Source organism: Mus musculus, chromosome 9 (genome assembly GCF_000001635.26).
Source record: "Mus musculus strain C57BL/6J chromosome 9, GRCm38.p6 C57BL/6J".
NCBI lineage: Eukaryota > Metazoa > Chordata > Mammalia > Rodentia > Muridae > Mus > Mus musculus.
The window spans coordinates 87,167,665-87,184,508 of record NC_000075.6 but is presented as its reverse complement, the minus strand read 5'-3'; the positions used below and the strand labels follow the sequence as shown (position 1 = coordinate 87,184,508).

The window sequence follows — 16,844 nt, the reverse complement described above, 5'->3', positions numbered from 1 at the left end:
TAGCTAATTAACTTCACAATATGGTGTCTCTTGAATAGTTTTCATGAATAATTAAGAAGTAGTTCACGATGTGTATTTATATATAGTTGAAAGAATTACGCTAATACTCGGGCAGATTAGTAAGATCAATATTGTTGCATTGGGTAAAAATATACATGAAGGAAGCATGTCTCTATCTGTAAGAACTCAAAGTGGCTTTAATGATACTATAGTAACTAGTTCATGTTCTGCTCTACTACTTCATGTTACTCTCTTAAAGAATCATACTTCCTTTTGAAGACATTATGGGAAAGGGATTTCCTTGGGTGGACTTGTTCCCAAACGAATCGCCTGTGTGGCTCTGAGACGCCGTCAGCACACACACTCTCTCAGAAATCAGGGAGATATTTAGGCACAGCATAGGATAGCTTTTTAGAGGAATGGAAACTTGCCTGTGTGAAAATCAAAGCAGAGAAAATTCCTGTGCGATCAAATGCATTTATTATGCAACTTAAGCAAGACAAAGGGTGAACAAATTCGTAAAGTAGATGCCACCCATCGATTAGCAGCTGCTCATGCATACAACTCTCTGTGTGCAAGGCTGAGTTCTTTCCGACACCAGCAAAGGGTTGCTTCCTCCACGAAATGAACATCATGTTGCTCAAATTATCATCGCAATCCTGAACATCTGCTACTGTGGCACAAACAACCCACTGACCCTCTCAGCTCCAAGCCAGGCAGCCGACACCCACACATCTGCCACGCAGACCATGGCAAGGAGCGTCTTGTTCTGAAGCCAAAGAGTTCAGAAGCGCGAGCACAGGATGCAAACTCGGAGACACCGAGAAGGGACCCACATCAGGCAGATGACAATCTGCCCTAGCAGTTTTTGAGAGCACGGATGCTTGTGAAACAGTTTAGGCTGGTACTCACTGGAGTCAAAGCTGCCCCAGTTTAAAGCCGGGGTGGGTGGAGTTCATCACATAAACTGCTGCGGCAAAACTCGCAGAGACACTGTCCACAGTGCATGTGAGGCTCCTGTGCTCCTGGTAAAGGTTTCCCTAGCTAAAGTGAGACTCTGTGAAGGGCTGAGCAAAGGGAGGGTACCAAGCCCTGGAGAACCTGCCCTGAAAGCCAGGGTGCCATGTTCTATTATCTACTGTTTATGTGTTTCTTAGCATGTCTTAAACGCTAAGTCTGAAAGCCACAAAAATTCTAGAGCTGGGATAGGTCATCTACTCCAGACAGGCCACCTTACATGTAAAACCATGGCAGTCCAGAGAGGTAAAGCAACTTGTTACAGGCAGAGAATGGTGGGAAAGGGCTAGATCAGACTGCAGTAACCTAACCCTCACCCAGGAGGGGGCTCAATTGCATATATGTGGCTAATTGTTTCAATAAAGAAGCCTTAATACTGTCAATGCATTTTTTTAATCCAAAAAAGAAAAATATCATCTCCCCCAAACCAAAATGGTGCCTTCCATCTCCAAATTCTGCCCCTCTATCACATCCCAGTCCTAGCCTAGTCCTCTCCCCCTCCCTCACCTCCTCTCTCTCTCTCTCTCTCTCTCTCTCTCTCTCTCTCTCTCTACACACACACACACACACACACACACACACACACACACGAGTGTGGGTAGCTTGCGGTTTCTTGCTGTACAGAGACAGAACACATCCTCAGTAAGGCACAAGTGTCTCTCAGTCCAGGTCTATGCGTGATGTCTGGGAAACTGGCTTGTTTTCTAGAAGAACGGGTGCTTCCGAAATCAGGAGATCATCCTCCCCAAAGGAGCTCTGCTCTGTGTTCACAAAGTTGGGGATGTCAAACTTCATGAACCTGGCTAGCTCCTCCTCAGGCCTCCCACTGCTTCTGCTGGCTTCCTGGAGGTGGACATCACTGTCGATGGCTGTTGTTTGGTGGCAAACTTTAACCCTGTCCAAGTGTTCTACTTCATTGATGTAACAGTGGAACAGAGACCTGGACTCCTCGTTGCCCTGACGAGAAAACACCTTGTCTGACTCCAGCGGCTTCCCGAAGTCTGACACAAAGCTGTTCATGCGGAACCTCCTCTCTGAGGACTCCGCGTTGCTGTAAAGAAGAAAAGGAGAGGTCACAGATCTGCCAGCCTACACGCCTACCGCCTCATGCTGTCCTGTGTGGAGGCCAGGCCAGGAGAGTCCCAGAAAGCATCTACTTGGTGTCTCTTAGGTTATGAAGACCAGCATCAGCAGTGAGGCACATCACTTCTGAACACAGACCTCCAGATGGAAGCCCCTGGATTTTCCTGAAGGCAGACAGGGTGCAGAACCCCCAGCATCCTGTGAGCACTCCAGTGGTTCTTGGATCTCCTGGATCGAAATCAGTTTTTAGCCTTTTATTTCATGCTCATGCGTGTGTGCTACATGTGTTTGGGTGTGTGGATGTGTGTGCAGGTGTATGTGGAGCCCAGAAGCCCACATTCAGTGTCTTCTTCAGTATTTGTCGGTTTTGCTTTATTTCATACCTCTTGGGAAACAGGATCTTTCACTGAATCTGGAGCTCACGGATTCAGCTTGGACTTGCTGTCCAGCAAGAACCAGGGAATCCTCCTGCCTCCACCTCCCCCATATTAGGATTACAGTCACATAACCATATACTGGTTTTTATGTGAGTTTCCAAGATCCAAAATTCAGGTCCTCAAACTTGCATGGCTACCGCTTTAAACTCGACCACCGCCCAGCCTTGCATCAGAGTCAGGTTAGATGCCTCTGAACAACGCCCTGTCTTGCAAACCTTTAGAATCTCTGGAGATAAGACTCAGTAATCAGCATTTTCACAGAATCCCCAGTGATCATTGCTATAAAGATGTTCAACCTCACCAGCCCCTCATACAGCACAGAGCTACAGTCCTGTCAGGATCAGCCTAGTCACTTCTTTCCTCTGGGCCCCATCTCTACAAGAAACCTTCTGCAACACTTTTGATCCAGGCTAGGTGCTCTGCAGGGACACTGGGAGGCTTCTCCTCGTTTGTCTTTCTCTCTGTCTTAAGCCCACTTCTCCGCCACCTACTTCAGGTGGCAAGAGCTCCAGGACCAGAACTGTATGCTTCTTGCCTGTGTTCCCAGTGCCAAGGACAACAGTAGGTATATGCTCGTCACTTAGCATGTTTCTGTTGGACGAGTGAACGAGTGAACACATCAGTCATGAAGAGATCTGAAATTAAAGCAAATCGTGTCCTGGCAAGATGCCTCTTCTATGGATCCTACATGCTGGAAATAAATTCAAAGACGTGTTCAGCTAAGGCCCAAAACTAGAAGCAGATGCACCTGAATGGAGGGATGACTGGCAGGAAGTGTAGACTCCAAAGACAGTGATATGGGAAGTCCAACAAATCAGTTCCATGCTGGTCTCTCCTCTGCCTGTATTTAGCTACAGGAAACCACCTTGTCTCTGCTCCCTCTTCTGAGCTGCTCAGTCGTCTGCCGTCTGCCGCAGGACTTCCTCCCCAGGGTGCTTGGCAAACACAGACCATTTGGTACTCTGCACCTCCCACAACTGGCCAGCCCAGGTAGTTGCATAGGCTCAGATACCATGGGAGTGCTGGGTTATCTTCCTGCTAAGTACTAGTGAGAGTGGCCCTCAAGGAAGATAATGAAGACCTTGCTGTTGTGTCCAACATTACCACACAGCACTGCAGTCTACAAAGTTTGTGTGCAAGAACCTTGGGTTACAGGTGAGAGAGATCATACAGCAGCCAAAAGCAAGCACTGACTGTTCTTCCGAAGAACATGAGTGCTTAGAGATACCTGTGACTCCAGATCCCTTCTTCTGGCCTCTGTGGGCACCTGTACACATATGGCACATGCGCACGCGCACACACACAATGTTAAAAACTTTCAAGTTAAAAAAAAAACATGTTATAAGTAAGTTTACCATATTGTGGGCCACATACATAGCAGTCTTCAGCCACATACACCCTTAGGCCTCAATTCACAGAGGCATGCTAGAGGGTCTTAAAGCAGCTTGGCCCTCACGGAGTCCTAACTGTGAATGCTCTTAGGTAGTTAACATAGTACCAGTCAAAAGATTCTAACAGGCTGTGGAGAGCTTGCAGCTGAATCCTACCTTCAATTTTCAGGAAAGAAACACATGCATTATTGCTAGGATTTATAAAATGTGTGCCTGTGATGCCCTGGGAATCACTACACAGCTTCTATGCTCTCGTGACAAAGGAAGTCCAGCTGTACCTTTAAATTCTCAAACTTGGATGTCTTAGGGAAAACTAAAGATCCCAATATCTATAATAGCAGTTAAATAGCAGTTAAAAAGATGTTTGAGCCGGGCGGTGGTGGCGCATGCCTTTAATCCTAGCACTTGGGAGGCAGAGACAGGCGGATTTCTGAGTTCAAGGCCAGCCTGGTCTACAGAGTGAGTTCCAGGACAGCCAGGGCTACACAGAGAAATTCTGTCTTGAAAAAAAACAAAAAACAAAAACAAAAAAAAAAGGTTGGTACCATCATGAAGAGAGCGCGCTCAAAGACTACTTACCAGAAACCGTTACCCAGAATCCTAGCACCTTTCCCTGTTTCTGACAGTTTGTACCTACTGTGTGCTCTGCAGCCAAGATCTGGCTTGAGTGTTTAGAAGTCCTCCCACGTCATCCTAAGTCTGAGAAATAAGCCTGTTCATCCTGCTGGAAACCTGAACCTAGTTTCTCGTTCTGACTTGAGAATGTTTATTCAATATTTTTAATTTGGATTTCACTAATCATCTCCAACATCCTGTTGCCCAGGCTAGATCAGACTGCTCTGATCTTTGGCTTTTTCTCACTGCAGGCTGCACCATCTCTATTCTCCCAGGGTTATCACCACCACGATAGACAGCATCTCCCAGAAGAGCCTGTCCAGTCCTCTAGCCTGTGCTGTGACTGTCTGTACGCACCATGCCCCACCCCATCCTACTCACACCCCAGCCTGATTTCCTGCCTGTGCCTCATATCCTTCTCCCTTCACAGTCTAACTACAGAGGACCTGATTACCCCCTTTGCACCTGTGTTTGAGGTGTCAGTCCACCAGCATGTGGTCAGTGTCTCCATGGCAAGACTGTAATCTAGCAACAGGAAGGTGTCTGTTGACCCCCTCCACTCCTGCCATCTTTTCTGGTATCCTTCCTAGGAAACCTTCTCTGCCTTCTGTGGGAGCTATTTTCCTCTAGCCATTTGTTCCTCTACCCAGATGTGCACACTGATAAATATGTGCGTCCTTTGAAGGGTCTTGTGAAGACATGGGTCTCAGTGGATGCCGTATGAAACACTGAACACAGTAAGATGTTCTCTACTGGCTTGTCCAAAACCCTGACTGCCAGGAGACACACAGCCATCCCCAGATACATCTTCTTGTGACAGAAAACCAAGTAGTCAGGCAGACAGACCCCTACACACACACACACACACACACACACCTCTACCTGCAGAGCACAATACAGGTTATGCCCCGAATCAGTCCATGAGGGTTTGTTTCCCTCAGTCTGGGTCACTGCACACTGACTGTTCTCCACATCTACTCACGTGAGGGCAGGGGGAGGGGCTGAGCTGAAAGAGGGTACCTGTCATTTCTAGCAGTCACTTTCACGGGGCTCTTACAAGCTGAGAAAAGTCATCCCCAGAATGAAACTCTGTGCGAAAATAACCGCTACCACTCACAGAGAGTTCATACACATTTGTAAATCAACCTGACAGAGGCATCAAGCACACACTTCTATGAAAGCCCTTCCGAGTTAACAGGTTTTGGTGATTGGCAGGGAGATGTTAGGCTGTGTGGGCAGAGGAAACTCCATCTCTTTAGATCTCCTCTCAGCATGGCCCCCAGCAAGCAGGAACTAACTATGCACTTAGAGAAACCTCCTAATTGATGGTAAGAAACCAAGGCAATTCAGCCGAGGGTTATGGGTTGGACCCCACCCAGCTTTTCTACCTGTTGACAGCGGTCATCGGTGTCTTGGGAGCTCAGGGTTCCTTAGCAACCGCTCACATCTGCACCCTGCCTGCCAGACCTGGGGTGGCAGTCGGCCCCAATAAGTTCTAGCGCTAACATTCTTCTGCTGTCTGCTCTAGCTGCACACCCCGATCTGTAGTGAATGCTATATCCTGCTAAATTACAATTTGAGGCAAAATGTCATTTCCAGCTTTATAAGGTCATAAGCAAGCCTGTATTCACCCTTAAATAAAAACTACCCTTAGCAGGATATAGGACATTTAGCAATGGCTACAAAAGAAAAAAAAAGCCATTTGTCATAGATCTCCAAGGCTTGGGTTTTTTTTTTTAAGAAATCCAAAATATCTAACATGAAAATGAATCTAAGACTCTAAGACCTCTCTCTGACAGATGTGTGCTAATGGGCTGTAATGTTCCACCAAGACACTCCTCAGTCTCCCCTGCAGACAGGAAGGACAAAATGGCTTTTCACTGCCTGTACGCACCCAGATAAGAGCTTTCCCGCTACACAAACACACACACACACACACACACACAAATACTCCACAGGAAAAATAATCACCATCAAAGCTGCTTCTCCAGCCTAAAAGCTTTTAAGAAAGAAGATCCCAGCGTTAGACCTGGATCTCTGCCTCCAAACCCTTGCTTTCTTGAGCCCATACATACCTGGTTCTCTTCTAGACAGGAAGCTGACCACCATTCCCAGCCCTAAGATCAGGTGGGCAGAGCTAGTTCTGACAAATGAGTCACAGAAGGAAAGGGTGGGTTCTGCTCCCCATCTAAAGAACAGAAAGGGGGGAATTCCCATGCATGCTGTCAGCAGAACCAAGAGGGCCAAGGGTGGGGGCTGCAATGCTCTACAGCGGTGGTTCTCAACCTTCCTAATGCTGTGACCCTTTAATGCAGTTCCTCATGTTGTGGTGACCCCAACCTTAAAATTATCTCATTGCTACTTCATAACTGTAGTGGTGGCACTGTTATGAATTGTAAATATCTGATATGCTACCCCTGGGAAGGGGTCCTTAGACCCCCAAAAGGGTTGAGACCCACAGGTCGAGAACCCCTGCTCTAATGGAAGCCGCCTCTGTCCCTTACTAACCCTGAAAGTCACATCACTTGAGTATGACTCTCGGCCTCTGTGGAGCTCTACTAACCAGCCCAGTGACTGCTCTGTCCTATCACCCAGCTTATATTCATGAGGCCTTCCCAGCCGAATCTTAACATGGTCCCAGACCCTGTGAAGCAGTATTGAAGCGATGTCTCTGAGACTTGATCCACTACCTTCCTGAGTGAAGGACACTCCCCCTTCACTTTGTCAGAAGCATGCAGGGTCCCAGGAAGCCCTGCTCTGTGGCTGAGCATTGTTCAGAGTGACTCCTTAAGGAAGGAGACTAGACAGTGATCTCCAAAAAAACAACCAACAAAATGCAAACATATCCACTCTCTCCTCCTCTGCCCCTCCCCCGTTTCTTCCCAGTACCCCGCCCCCTGTGTATGTGTATAGAGAAATTTCATTCCAAAACTGGCGCATTCATTCTCTATAAGCTCAAAGGCTATAGTTGCAGGGAGGAGTCCTTGTCTGGACTGTCAGTGTTATTCTAGAAAGACACTCAGCTCTGTGAATGAAGCCCACCTACCTCACCTACCTTAAAGTATGTAGATGTAAGTATTTAACTTCATCTAAAAAAACAAAACAAAACAAAACAACAACAAAAAAACAAACACATGTACAGAAACGCCTAGAGTAGTGTTTAGCCAAATAGCTAGATATCGTGGCCTAGCTAGGTATCTGTACAATGTTTCGCCAACTTGTATGTATCTAATATGCCCACTGCCCAATGAGGTCAGAGGAAGGCATCAGAGCCTCTTGAACTAGAGTTACAGATGGTTGACAGAAGCCATTGTAGGTGCTGGGAATCAAAGCAGGGCCTTCTGGAAGAGCAGTCAATGCGCTTAACCACTGAGCCATCGCACCAACGTATTTGGTTTGTTGGTTTTTTTTGTTTTTTTTTTGTTTTGTTTTTTTGTTTTTTTTTTTTTGTTTTTTTTTTGCTTTACCTTGGCTTTTCTTACTATTAAAAATCACACCACACGTTTAGATTTCCTAGAATAATCTATGAAAAGTGCCCCTCATCTTTTTTTATTTGTTTGTATTTAAAGTATTTCTCTAGCTCCGGACATCTCAAGCACACTTGCATGATGGGGTAAACAGTTCCCTCTTGCTGGGATCTTTGTTATAGCTGAAGTATGAAAATAAGAGCCAACAACAGTCAGGAGAAACCGAGTAGTGAGACACAGGCAGAATATTGCTGCCAGGCTCAACTCTGCAAACACGTCAGCGTTTGCATGCAATTTCTCCCCTAGAAACATTTTTCGGAAAAAGTTGTTACATCTTAACTTCAATATAAAAATCAGATCTAGGATTAGCATAAAGATGGCTGGAAAGAACCAAAACACCTAATTTCACGAGGGCAAAAACCAGGATTCTCCTACACAACACCTGCATCTGGGTAGCAATCCATGCCCCGCCCACCTTCCCTTCCCCTGGGTCTGCCCAGCCCCAGCACAGGTGCCCCGCCCACCTCCCCAGCGGCTGGATCAGCCCACCCCGAACTGGATGAGGGTTCTAGTTCTCCCTGAAGCACAGAGCAGCCCAGACTTACTCTTGGTGTGGGGCACCTGTCTTCGTCAGCAAAGTCAGCACAAAAAACATGAAAATCACAAAGACCGCAAGACCAACCCAGAATCCAATCACAATGGAATCTGCAAGACAGGTAAGGCGACATTAGTGTTTCACGGGGTTGGAGTTAACTTACACATTTCAGGATTCTGAGCTTTGCAGATATGCTAAAGAAACATCGCGATGAGTGTGTAACGGATGACATTCCTCGCTTCAATCTTCGACCTTGCTGCCTTGGATTAAAATCAGAGACAGTTAAAATTGATTGAATTTACTCCACTTCATTCATGTTCATGTTGACACAATTTAGGTCTAGGTCACCTTTTGGAAAGTCCGTATAGATAGCCTCCTGACCACCACTAATGAGTGAATACCTTCTGCTCCCCGCCACCTCCCAGCCCCCCTCCCCACAAGCTGCTTTATGCCAGCTCTGACACGGAGGCTGACAGATGAAATGTGCCACCCAGGGCACTTTACTTGGTGCCAGAGGCTGAGAAGGTATCCTGCAGGGCTGGCTTTGATCATTACCAGTGGCCATCCTTGTCTCCCAATTCACTCCTACTCTAAATCCCGTTTTTGTTTAGGGACATCATGTCCCCATGTGTTGCTTTAGCTGCTGGCTACAGCTTCCTCACCGCAACACTTGGGCAGACTTTCTCAGCATTTTGGTCCACGCTTCACATAACCCTCCCTCCTTTAAATCAGAGCACTCCCATCTTTTTTTTTTTTTTTTTTTTTTTTTTCCTCTCTGAATGGCTCTTTCCTTAATCTTGTCTTGATCAGTAGTCAGGGGTGTAGATGGTTTTCTAACTTAAATAGTCTTCCATTACAGGAGGTTTGAAAGCAATATGAACCCCCAAAAGCCTGTACTTTAAACTTTCAACTTCAATCTTTTTTCCCAGGCTTGCAAGATACCATAGGCGTGATGCTGTCTTTAGATAAAGAACAGCGGCAGCAGGCTGCCTCTTCTAAAGGGCCACTCTGTTACAGAAGGAACAGCGATACTACACCGTGATACTCAGCTAGGTCAGATGTTTGCTAGGTTAGGTGAGTTAAACCATTTTCAACTTCCATATTTCCAATTTATAGTAGGTTTATCAGGATATATTCCATTGTAAGTCAAAGCTGAACAGTCTCTGTATGTGGCTGGGGCAAAAGGGATTAGTCAGTTGCAGAGTACACACACACTAGGGTCACACATTGTTAAGGGGCCACAGCACTGAGTCAGTCTGTATTTCAACCTGACTTTCTTACCTAGGCTTTTAAAAGGTTTACCCACCCAAGAATACAGTGAGTATTAATAGAAGTTGTTTTTTTTCTTTTAATGATCATAGATTGCACAGTGAATGTGCTTAAATGCAAAGAATAATTGCAATTGGGATGCTGGTTAAATCCTGTATGACAGTTAAACAACTTCTCCCAGAAATGGACCAGCATCCCAGTTTTCTTAGGAAGCCCAGACAAACAGCTGAGGTGCATGTTTAACATACTGAGGTGGACCTGGTCTCCAGGTTTTCCTTCAGTCCCTACCTGGCATCTTACCCACCCTCCTTCCTCTGCACTGAACTCTCCAGCCCGGGGGCTGGGACTCCCCTCCCCCAGAGGCTCTTTCCTATATAATCCAAACATTTTGAGCTCGCTTCCTCTCCTCTCCTCTCCTCTCCTCTCCTCTCCTCTCCTCTCCTCTCCTCTCCTCTCCTCTCCTCTCCTCTCCTCTCCTCTCCTCTCCTCTCCTCTCCTCTCCCCTCCCCTCCCCTCCCCTCCCCTCCCCTACCCTCCCCTCCCCTTCCCCTCCTCTCCCCTCCTCCTTTTCCTCCGTCTCCTCCTCCTCCCTCTCCTCTCTCTCTCTCCCCTCTCTCTTCTCCCTCCCCCCTCCATCCACTCCCTCCCCCTTTTTTCTTTCTCTTCCTCCCCTCTGTCTTTCTCCCCACACAGCAACTTTCCTGGCCTTGTTCCTGGAGGCCAGTGAACTCACCCAAGAGTGGTCTCCCAAAAGACTCTAATCTGACTTAAATTGGCTCATTCCACTGGTGAAGAAATAACTTATCAATATGTATATATGAAGCACATTTTTAAAGTAAAATGGACAATCTACTCTGAATAATTCATACTTGTCTATTACATATACTACTGACTACACACAGACAGATAGACATTTGAGATCATATATTTAGCACTCTGGGTGGGCAAATATTAATGTCTCATTCTTAATATCTTAATTCCAGTGTTAAAGAAACAGGAACTTCTTTAGGCCTTGTCTTCTAATATAATGGAAATAAGCCATAGAAATAAGGGGGGCGTGGAGGGGGGATCTTCAAGATGGCTCAGCAGGAGAAGCATCTGTGGAGAAATCACCCAAAACATGTATCCAAGTACAGCTGACTTGAAGTTATAAATCTCAGTTATCTGGGCATGTGCTATGATGAAATGGTGTACAGTTATCTCTGAGTCTACACACTGTATTGTAGCAACTGCTTTATAGGAAAAGCCAACTCCAAATCTATATGCCAGTGTCACGTTTCAGTACCAGGGTTAGAATACAGTCCTATCGTGATGAATGGCATTTCCAGATCTGTTTATTGAGAAGGTCTCCCCTGCAAGCCCCTCCTTGCTTAATAAACCTCCCCAAAGACTTGAAAGGAAGAGCTGAGAGGCTGCCGTGTGGTTTCATCTCTACTAAAATGCTTCTGTGAGACCCTGATACATCTTAGAGCACCCTTCTCTTCTTCCACATTCAGGCTGTCTTTTGAATCCCACCTTAAGGATTTAAAATGACCAATAAAATGATATTTTAGAGTATATAAGAGACAGAAAACGAAATTCATGTCAAAGGCCCCATTTTTTAAAAATACTTATTTATTTGTTTGTTTATTATATGTAAGTACACTGTAGCTGTCTTCAGACACTCCAGAAGACGGCATCAGATTTTGTTACGGATGGTTGTGAGCCACCACGTGGTTGCTGGGATTTGAACTCAGTACCTTTGGAAGAGCAGTCAGTGCTTGCTCTTAACCGCTGAGTCATCTCACCAGCCCCAATATTTATTTATTTATTTATTTATTTATTTATTTATTTATTTATTTTTGGTCTTTCGAGACAGGGTTTCTCTGTATAGCTCTGGCTGTCCTGGAACTCACTCTGTAGACCAGGCTGGCCTTGAACTCAGAAATCTGCCTGCCTCTGCCTCCCAAGTGCTGGGATTAAAGGCATGTGCCACCACTACCTGGCTCAAAGGCCCCATTTTACCGTATTGGGTGTTTGTGTATAATAAGCATTTGCCTGGGATTGCTACTGTAATTAAAAGCTTATTTCCCAGAAAGGCCTCAGTACCCAGTCTCTTTGTTCAGAATCTATCTACAACAGCAGCTTTTAGCTTTCATGGGAACGGTGGACTGGTCCCCAGCTGGCTTCCTTCTTTCTAAGCAGGGAGTAGACGGAGGGGAAGGAAGGGGATGCTGAGATTAACTATAGAACTCAGGAGCAGAAACTGCCACTACCCTTCATGGGCATCCTACAGGCCTGGCATCTCTACACTTGGTTTCGGCCACTCTGTATGGAATTCACTCCCCTGGTTCTAGGATGATCTCTGTTTCCTTGCCCGTTCCAGCTTGTTCCAGCCATGAGACACTTCCTGCCATGTTCTTCCCTCAGACACGGGGTCAATCTCACAGTTCCTCCAGATCTTTCCCTCAGATCTCTCCTTTCCAGTAAGGCCTTCCATGGATGGCCACAAATTCAAACTGTCAGAGGAGGTGACTTTGAATTTTCGGTTCACTGCTGTTTCTCCAGCACTTAATATGATGCCATGTATCATAGGTGCCTAGGAAATATGTTGAAGTCATAAATGGATAATTTCCACTCTAAGTAGCAACCATGATTTCTGTAGGTTGAAGAACTTCATCTGAGGAGGCCCTTGCCAAACATGGTACAAGTAAGGGGAGTTACCCATAATGGTCAGACTTGCCTACAACATACATTTCTTCTGAAAATGTTCTGTTGCCATTCTATTTGCCAAACTAACTCTATAGACCACCTAGTAAAGTAGTGTGTCATATTAAAGGCAAGGGTTACAGCTTTTTTAAAGTGGAAGTGCAAGAGCTGGAGAGATGGCTCAGCAGTTAAGAGCTCGTGTTGTTCTTGCAGAAGAGCCAGGTTTCACTTCCCACCACCCATAAGATGATGGCTCACATTTGTCTGTAACTCTGATCACACATGACTTGATGCCCTCCTCTGGTCTCTGTGGTCACTAGGCACACATGCTGTATGGACATGTGAGCAGATAAAACACTAATACACATCAAATAAAAATAATAAAGGGAAAGAATGTACGGCTGTTCACATTCCCGTGGTTGATGCTGCTGGGGCCTTTTACTTTCCTGTATATGGAGGGTGCGTGTCTATTTATGTATTTACGTTCCGTCCCCTCTCAGCCTCACACACTGTCAGGTTCCTGTGCCTAGAGCCTTCACCTTGGTCAGATTTCTAACTCTGGAACAGTGAGTACTTATCTGGACTTTTTAATATTTCCACAATGTTAGTGTTGAGACAAAAGCATTCTCATTAACATTACAGTCATTAAATTAAGTATGCAATGTGCCACAGCTCTGCCTTCATTTTTAAAGGAAGTTCTTTTTTTTCAAACAATAATCATCATTTCTATAACAAAAGGGAAATGGTCAAAAGAGAGCTGCCTTGATTGTCTCTGGATACCGATGGCAATCATCAGACCAAGGGAAAGAGGCAGGAGCAGGCGGACACAGCCCTGATGGACAGGTTCACATTACAGAGAATGGCACGGCTCTCTGCCAGTCTTTCTGCTCTCTGCCAAAATTCAGAACACACAAGTCTCCTTCCCTAGAGGTTGTCCCATTAAAAACAACAGATTATGGGGGTGGGTGGGTATGGGGGACTTTTGGTATAGCATTGGAAATGTAAATGAGCTAAATACCTAATAAAAAAATGGAAAAGGAAAAAAAAAAACAGATTAAAGAACGTACTGAGTTTAGGAGGGTGATTTCTTACTCAGACCACAAGACCCTTCATCAGATAATTCATGACAGCATATCCTAAGAGGTTCGTGCCCTCTCTCTTCATCCCCATAAATACTGAGCAGATGTCAACAAAGGAAGGAGACAAGCATTTCGCCATTGCTGCAAGTGCGATGGATATGTGATTCAGCTAGGGGCTTTGCTTAAGGAACAAATGTAGAGATCCCTTCCTGCAGCAAATGGGTGCTGCTGCGTATGACTGTAATGCATCGTTGCTGCCAACTGGGGAGGGAAGGAGGGAGGGAAGCTTGACTGCTATCCAGTGTTCAACACTGCTCTTCACAAATCTAGAATTTCAACAGGACTTTTGAAATGCTTTTGACTATTTATTTTTATGTTATGTGCACTGGTGTTTAGCCTACATGTATATATGTGCACCATCTGTGTAGAGTGCCCACAAAGGAAAGAAGAGGATATTGAATCCTTAGGAGCTGGGGTTACAGATGGTTGTGAGCAGTCATGTGGGTGCTGTGAATACAACCTGGCCTCTCTTCTTCCTTCCTGGGGGTTTGTAAATGGTATTACTGGCTATTACAAATGAAGAATCTTCATGGAATGGCTCTAGACCCTATTTCTACACACATCTTTATTGTTTTGTGAGAGGTTTTCTTTTCTTTTGTTTGTCTTTTATTTGTTATTGTTATTTTTATATTGATTTTTTTGTGTTTTTTGTTTGTTTGTTTGTTTTTCTGAGACAGGGTTTCTCTGTGTAGCCTTGCCTGTCCTGGAATCAGGCTCTGTAGACCAGGCTGGCCTCAAACTCAGAGATTGCCTGCCTCTGCCTCCCAAGTGCTGGGATTAGATAGGCAGATCCACTGCCTGGCAGGACCTGGGATAGTTAATGCCAAACAAACAAGCAAACAAACAAAACCAACAGAAAAAAAAAAACAAAACAAACAAACAAAAAAAACCCTCTTCCTAACGCTAAAACGCATCTTCACACTCTTCCACCAAGCAGGTGTTGCTTTAAGACCTTTGTAAATCAGAATTACCAATGCCCCTATATCCTACCCTTGCACAGAAACCAGCCTATGTGAAAGCAGTGCTTTGTATTTAGATATAGAAGAGTATTCTGTAAGAAGATAGGACGTTAGGAAAAGCAGTCACACCCCTGTGACTCCACAGTCACAAACAAATGACAGTCACCCCGAGGAGCAGCGCAAGCCTTACATTTATGAGCCTTCAGTCCTTCAAAGGAAACTGGTCCGATCTCATAGTACTCGTATTCCCAGGTGTAGTCAGAGTTCGATGGTGACTGTGGGGATGTCCTGTTAGAAGCCAGCCTCTGGGCAGACATCTCCATCCTGCACACATGGAGAAAGGCAAGCGCAGAACTTGTCAGTCCATTCACAGATTTGCAGCTACCCCGACTGATCTTGGATACATTCAAGCATTCGGATCAAAAAACCCTGAGCTCTTACCACTGGGTCACCAGCTGCCCACGCCTCATACCGCGTAGCCTATGTTTTCTTCCATTCCCCACTAGTCTACAGTATGTATTACATCAGACACTCTGTCTTCGTGTGTGCTGTGAACTGTACTGAATGCTTGGCATGCAATCAATGTGAATTCCTGGGAGATGGACAGGGGAAGAGAAAGAAGAGACTACATCGGAACCTCTCTGAGACTGTACATCCGCCTCGACACCTAGTCCTGTGTGGAATTCGTAACATCGGCATCAGAACTAGACTGTCTGTCATGGGCACACTGTAGCAATGCAGACGTAAAAGCCCAGATGTCAGGGAATGGGGTAAGATGAGGACATGAGCAATGGCAACTGCCCCGTGGGGGAAGTCCCTCAGGAGAGACCCACCCCTCGCCTTTGCTTACTCCCAGAGGAAGCCGTGCTCACAGGATTCCCCAAATACCTTTTTTTGTTTGTTTGTTTATTGGGTTATTTTAAATGTCTTCTTTGGGAGATGTTAGAGTATGTGCCTGGGATAATTATGGACCGTGCAGCCTATGTGTAATTTCCATGTGTAATTACATCTAATGTAAGCAAGACTCCCTGTTAGGGCAGAGTCACAAGAGTTACATAGACCAGAACCCTGCAAACAAAAGATAAACGGGGATCATTTAGGAGAAATTTTGGATAAAAAACCAATCAAAATCAAGACTCCCTGAGCAATCTCCACCACTGCATGTCTGTCTTTAAAATAACTCTCTGGAACTTACCTTGGGTTGCCTGCCAGGATCTTAGAGTCATCCACAGCCAACTTTAGGGGACAGCCACAGGGACAGCTAAGCAAAACCATTACCATCATTCTGCCTCAAGGCTACTATCGCTCCTTTCATTGACTCCTCTCTCCCAATCCCCCGACCTGGGACCCACAGTGTTGAGGCCTCACTCAAACACCAAATCCTCAGCAAAGGAGATTCATTACTCCGGAGGGGACAAGCTGGGGGCTGCCTCTGGATCAGGCAAAGACAGCAGCCAGTGTCTCTGCAGGAGTGGTTTTTAACAAGATAAAGGGGGAGACTGCCCTAGGATGAATTGGTAAGTCCTGATTGAATGTGATAGCCAGTATGGCCAAACAATTAATTTCTAGACCTTGGTGTTTTGATAGCTGGACCTTGGAGTTTTAGACAGGCATGAGGAAATAGCCAAATAGGGAAACAGACCTTGGTGGCTAGCTTCAGGAATGTAATCTGTCTAGCAAAGGAAATGGCAAGACCTGTCTAGTTTGCAAGGCCGGTGAGAGAGCCCTTCACAAAGCATCTAATTTCACAATGTCCAAAAAGGTGCTGGGGCCCACAGATACCTGCCAAGGGTCGGGAATTAAGTCGCTCCCCTAAAGGTAGACAGACAGACATAGAGATGTCAATGCTTACATAAGAAAAAAAGGCTACACAAACCAAAAGGACTGCTGACCTTCACATAAGCTAAATGTCCAATTACCCATCCCCTGTCAGTTTAAAGTAATGTAAAACCATTACCACATGTGGTGGTTAATCTGATCAACTTGACTGGATTTAGAATCACCATGGAAACCCAATTCTGGGTATATCTATGAAGATGTTTTTCAGACAGGCTTAAGTAAGGAGGGATGAACCATCCATAATTAGGTGATGTCGGGCCATGGGTGGGGTCGCAGACAGAATAAAAGGAGAGAGAGAGAGAGAGCCAGGCACCAGCATGGCTCTGTCCCTGCTCTCTAGCTGTG

At 45.6% G+C, this 16,844-nt stretch overlaps 1 protein-coding gene across 11 annotated transcripts in view; it reads right to left on the bottom strand.

The window, feature by feature from the left end:
- Positions 1 to 457: 457 nt before the first annotated feature.
- The window catches only part of Mrap2 (melanocortin 2 receptor accessory protein 2), a 39,816-nt gene continuing 23,429 nt past the window's right edge, over positions 458 to 16,844 (bottom strand). For 8 of the 11 annotated variants that reach the window (XM_006511175.3, XM_006511174.3, XM_006511176.3 and 5 more), the window contains 3 exons: positions 14,851 to 14,984; positions 8,616 to 8,715; positions 458 to 2,068 (listed from right to left, as the gene is read on the bottom strand). In XM_006511175.3, coding sequence (XP_006511238.1) covers positions 1,678 to 2,068; positions 8,616 to 8,715; positions 14,851 to 14,983 — 624 coding nt within the window. In that variant the 5' untranslated portion in view covers position 14,984 and the 3' untranslated portion in view covers positions 458 to 1,677. The remainder of the gene's footprint in view (positions 2,069 to 8,615; positions 8,716 to 14,850; positions 14,985 to 16,844) is intronic. The other 3 variants (NM_001177731.1, NM_001101482.2, NM_001359955.1) reach the window with 1 other exon arrangement.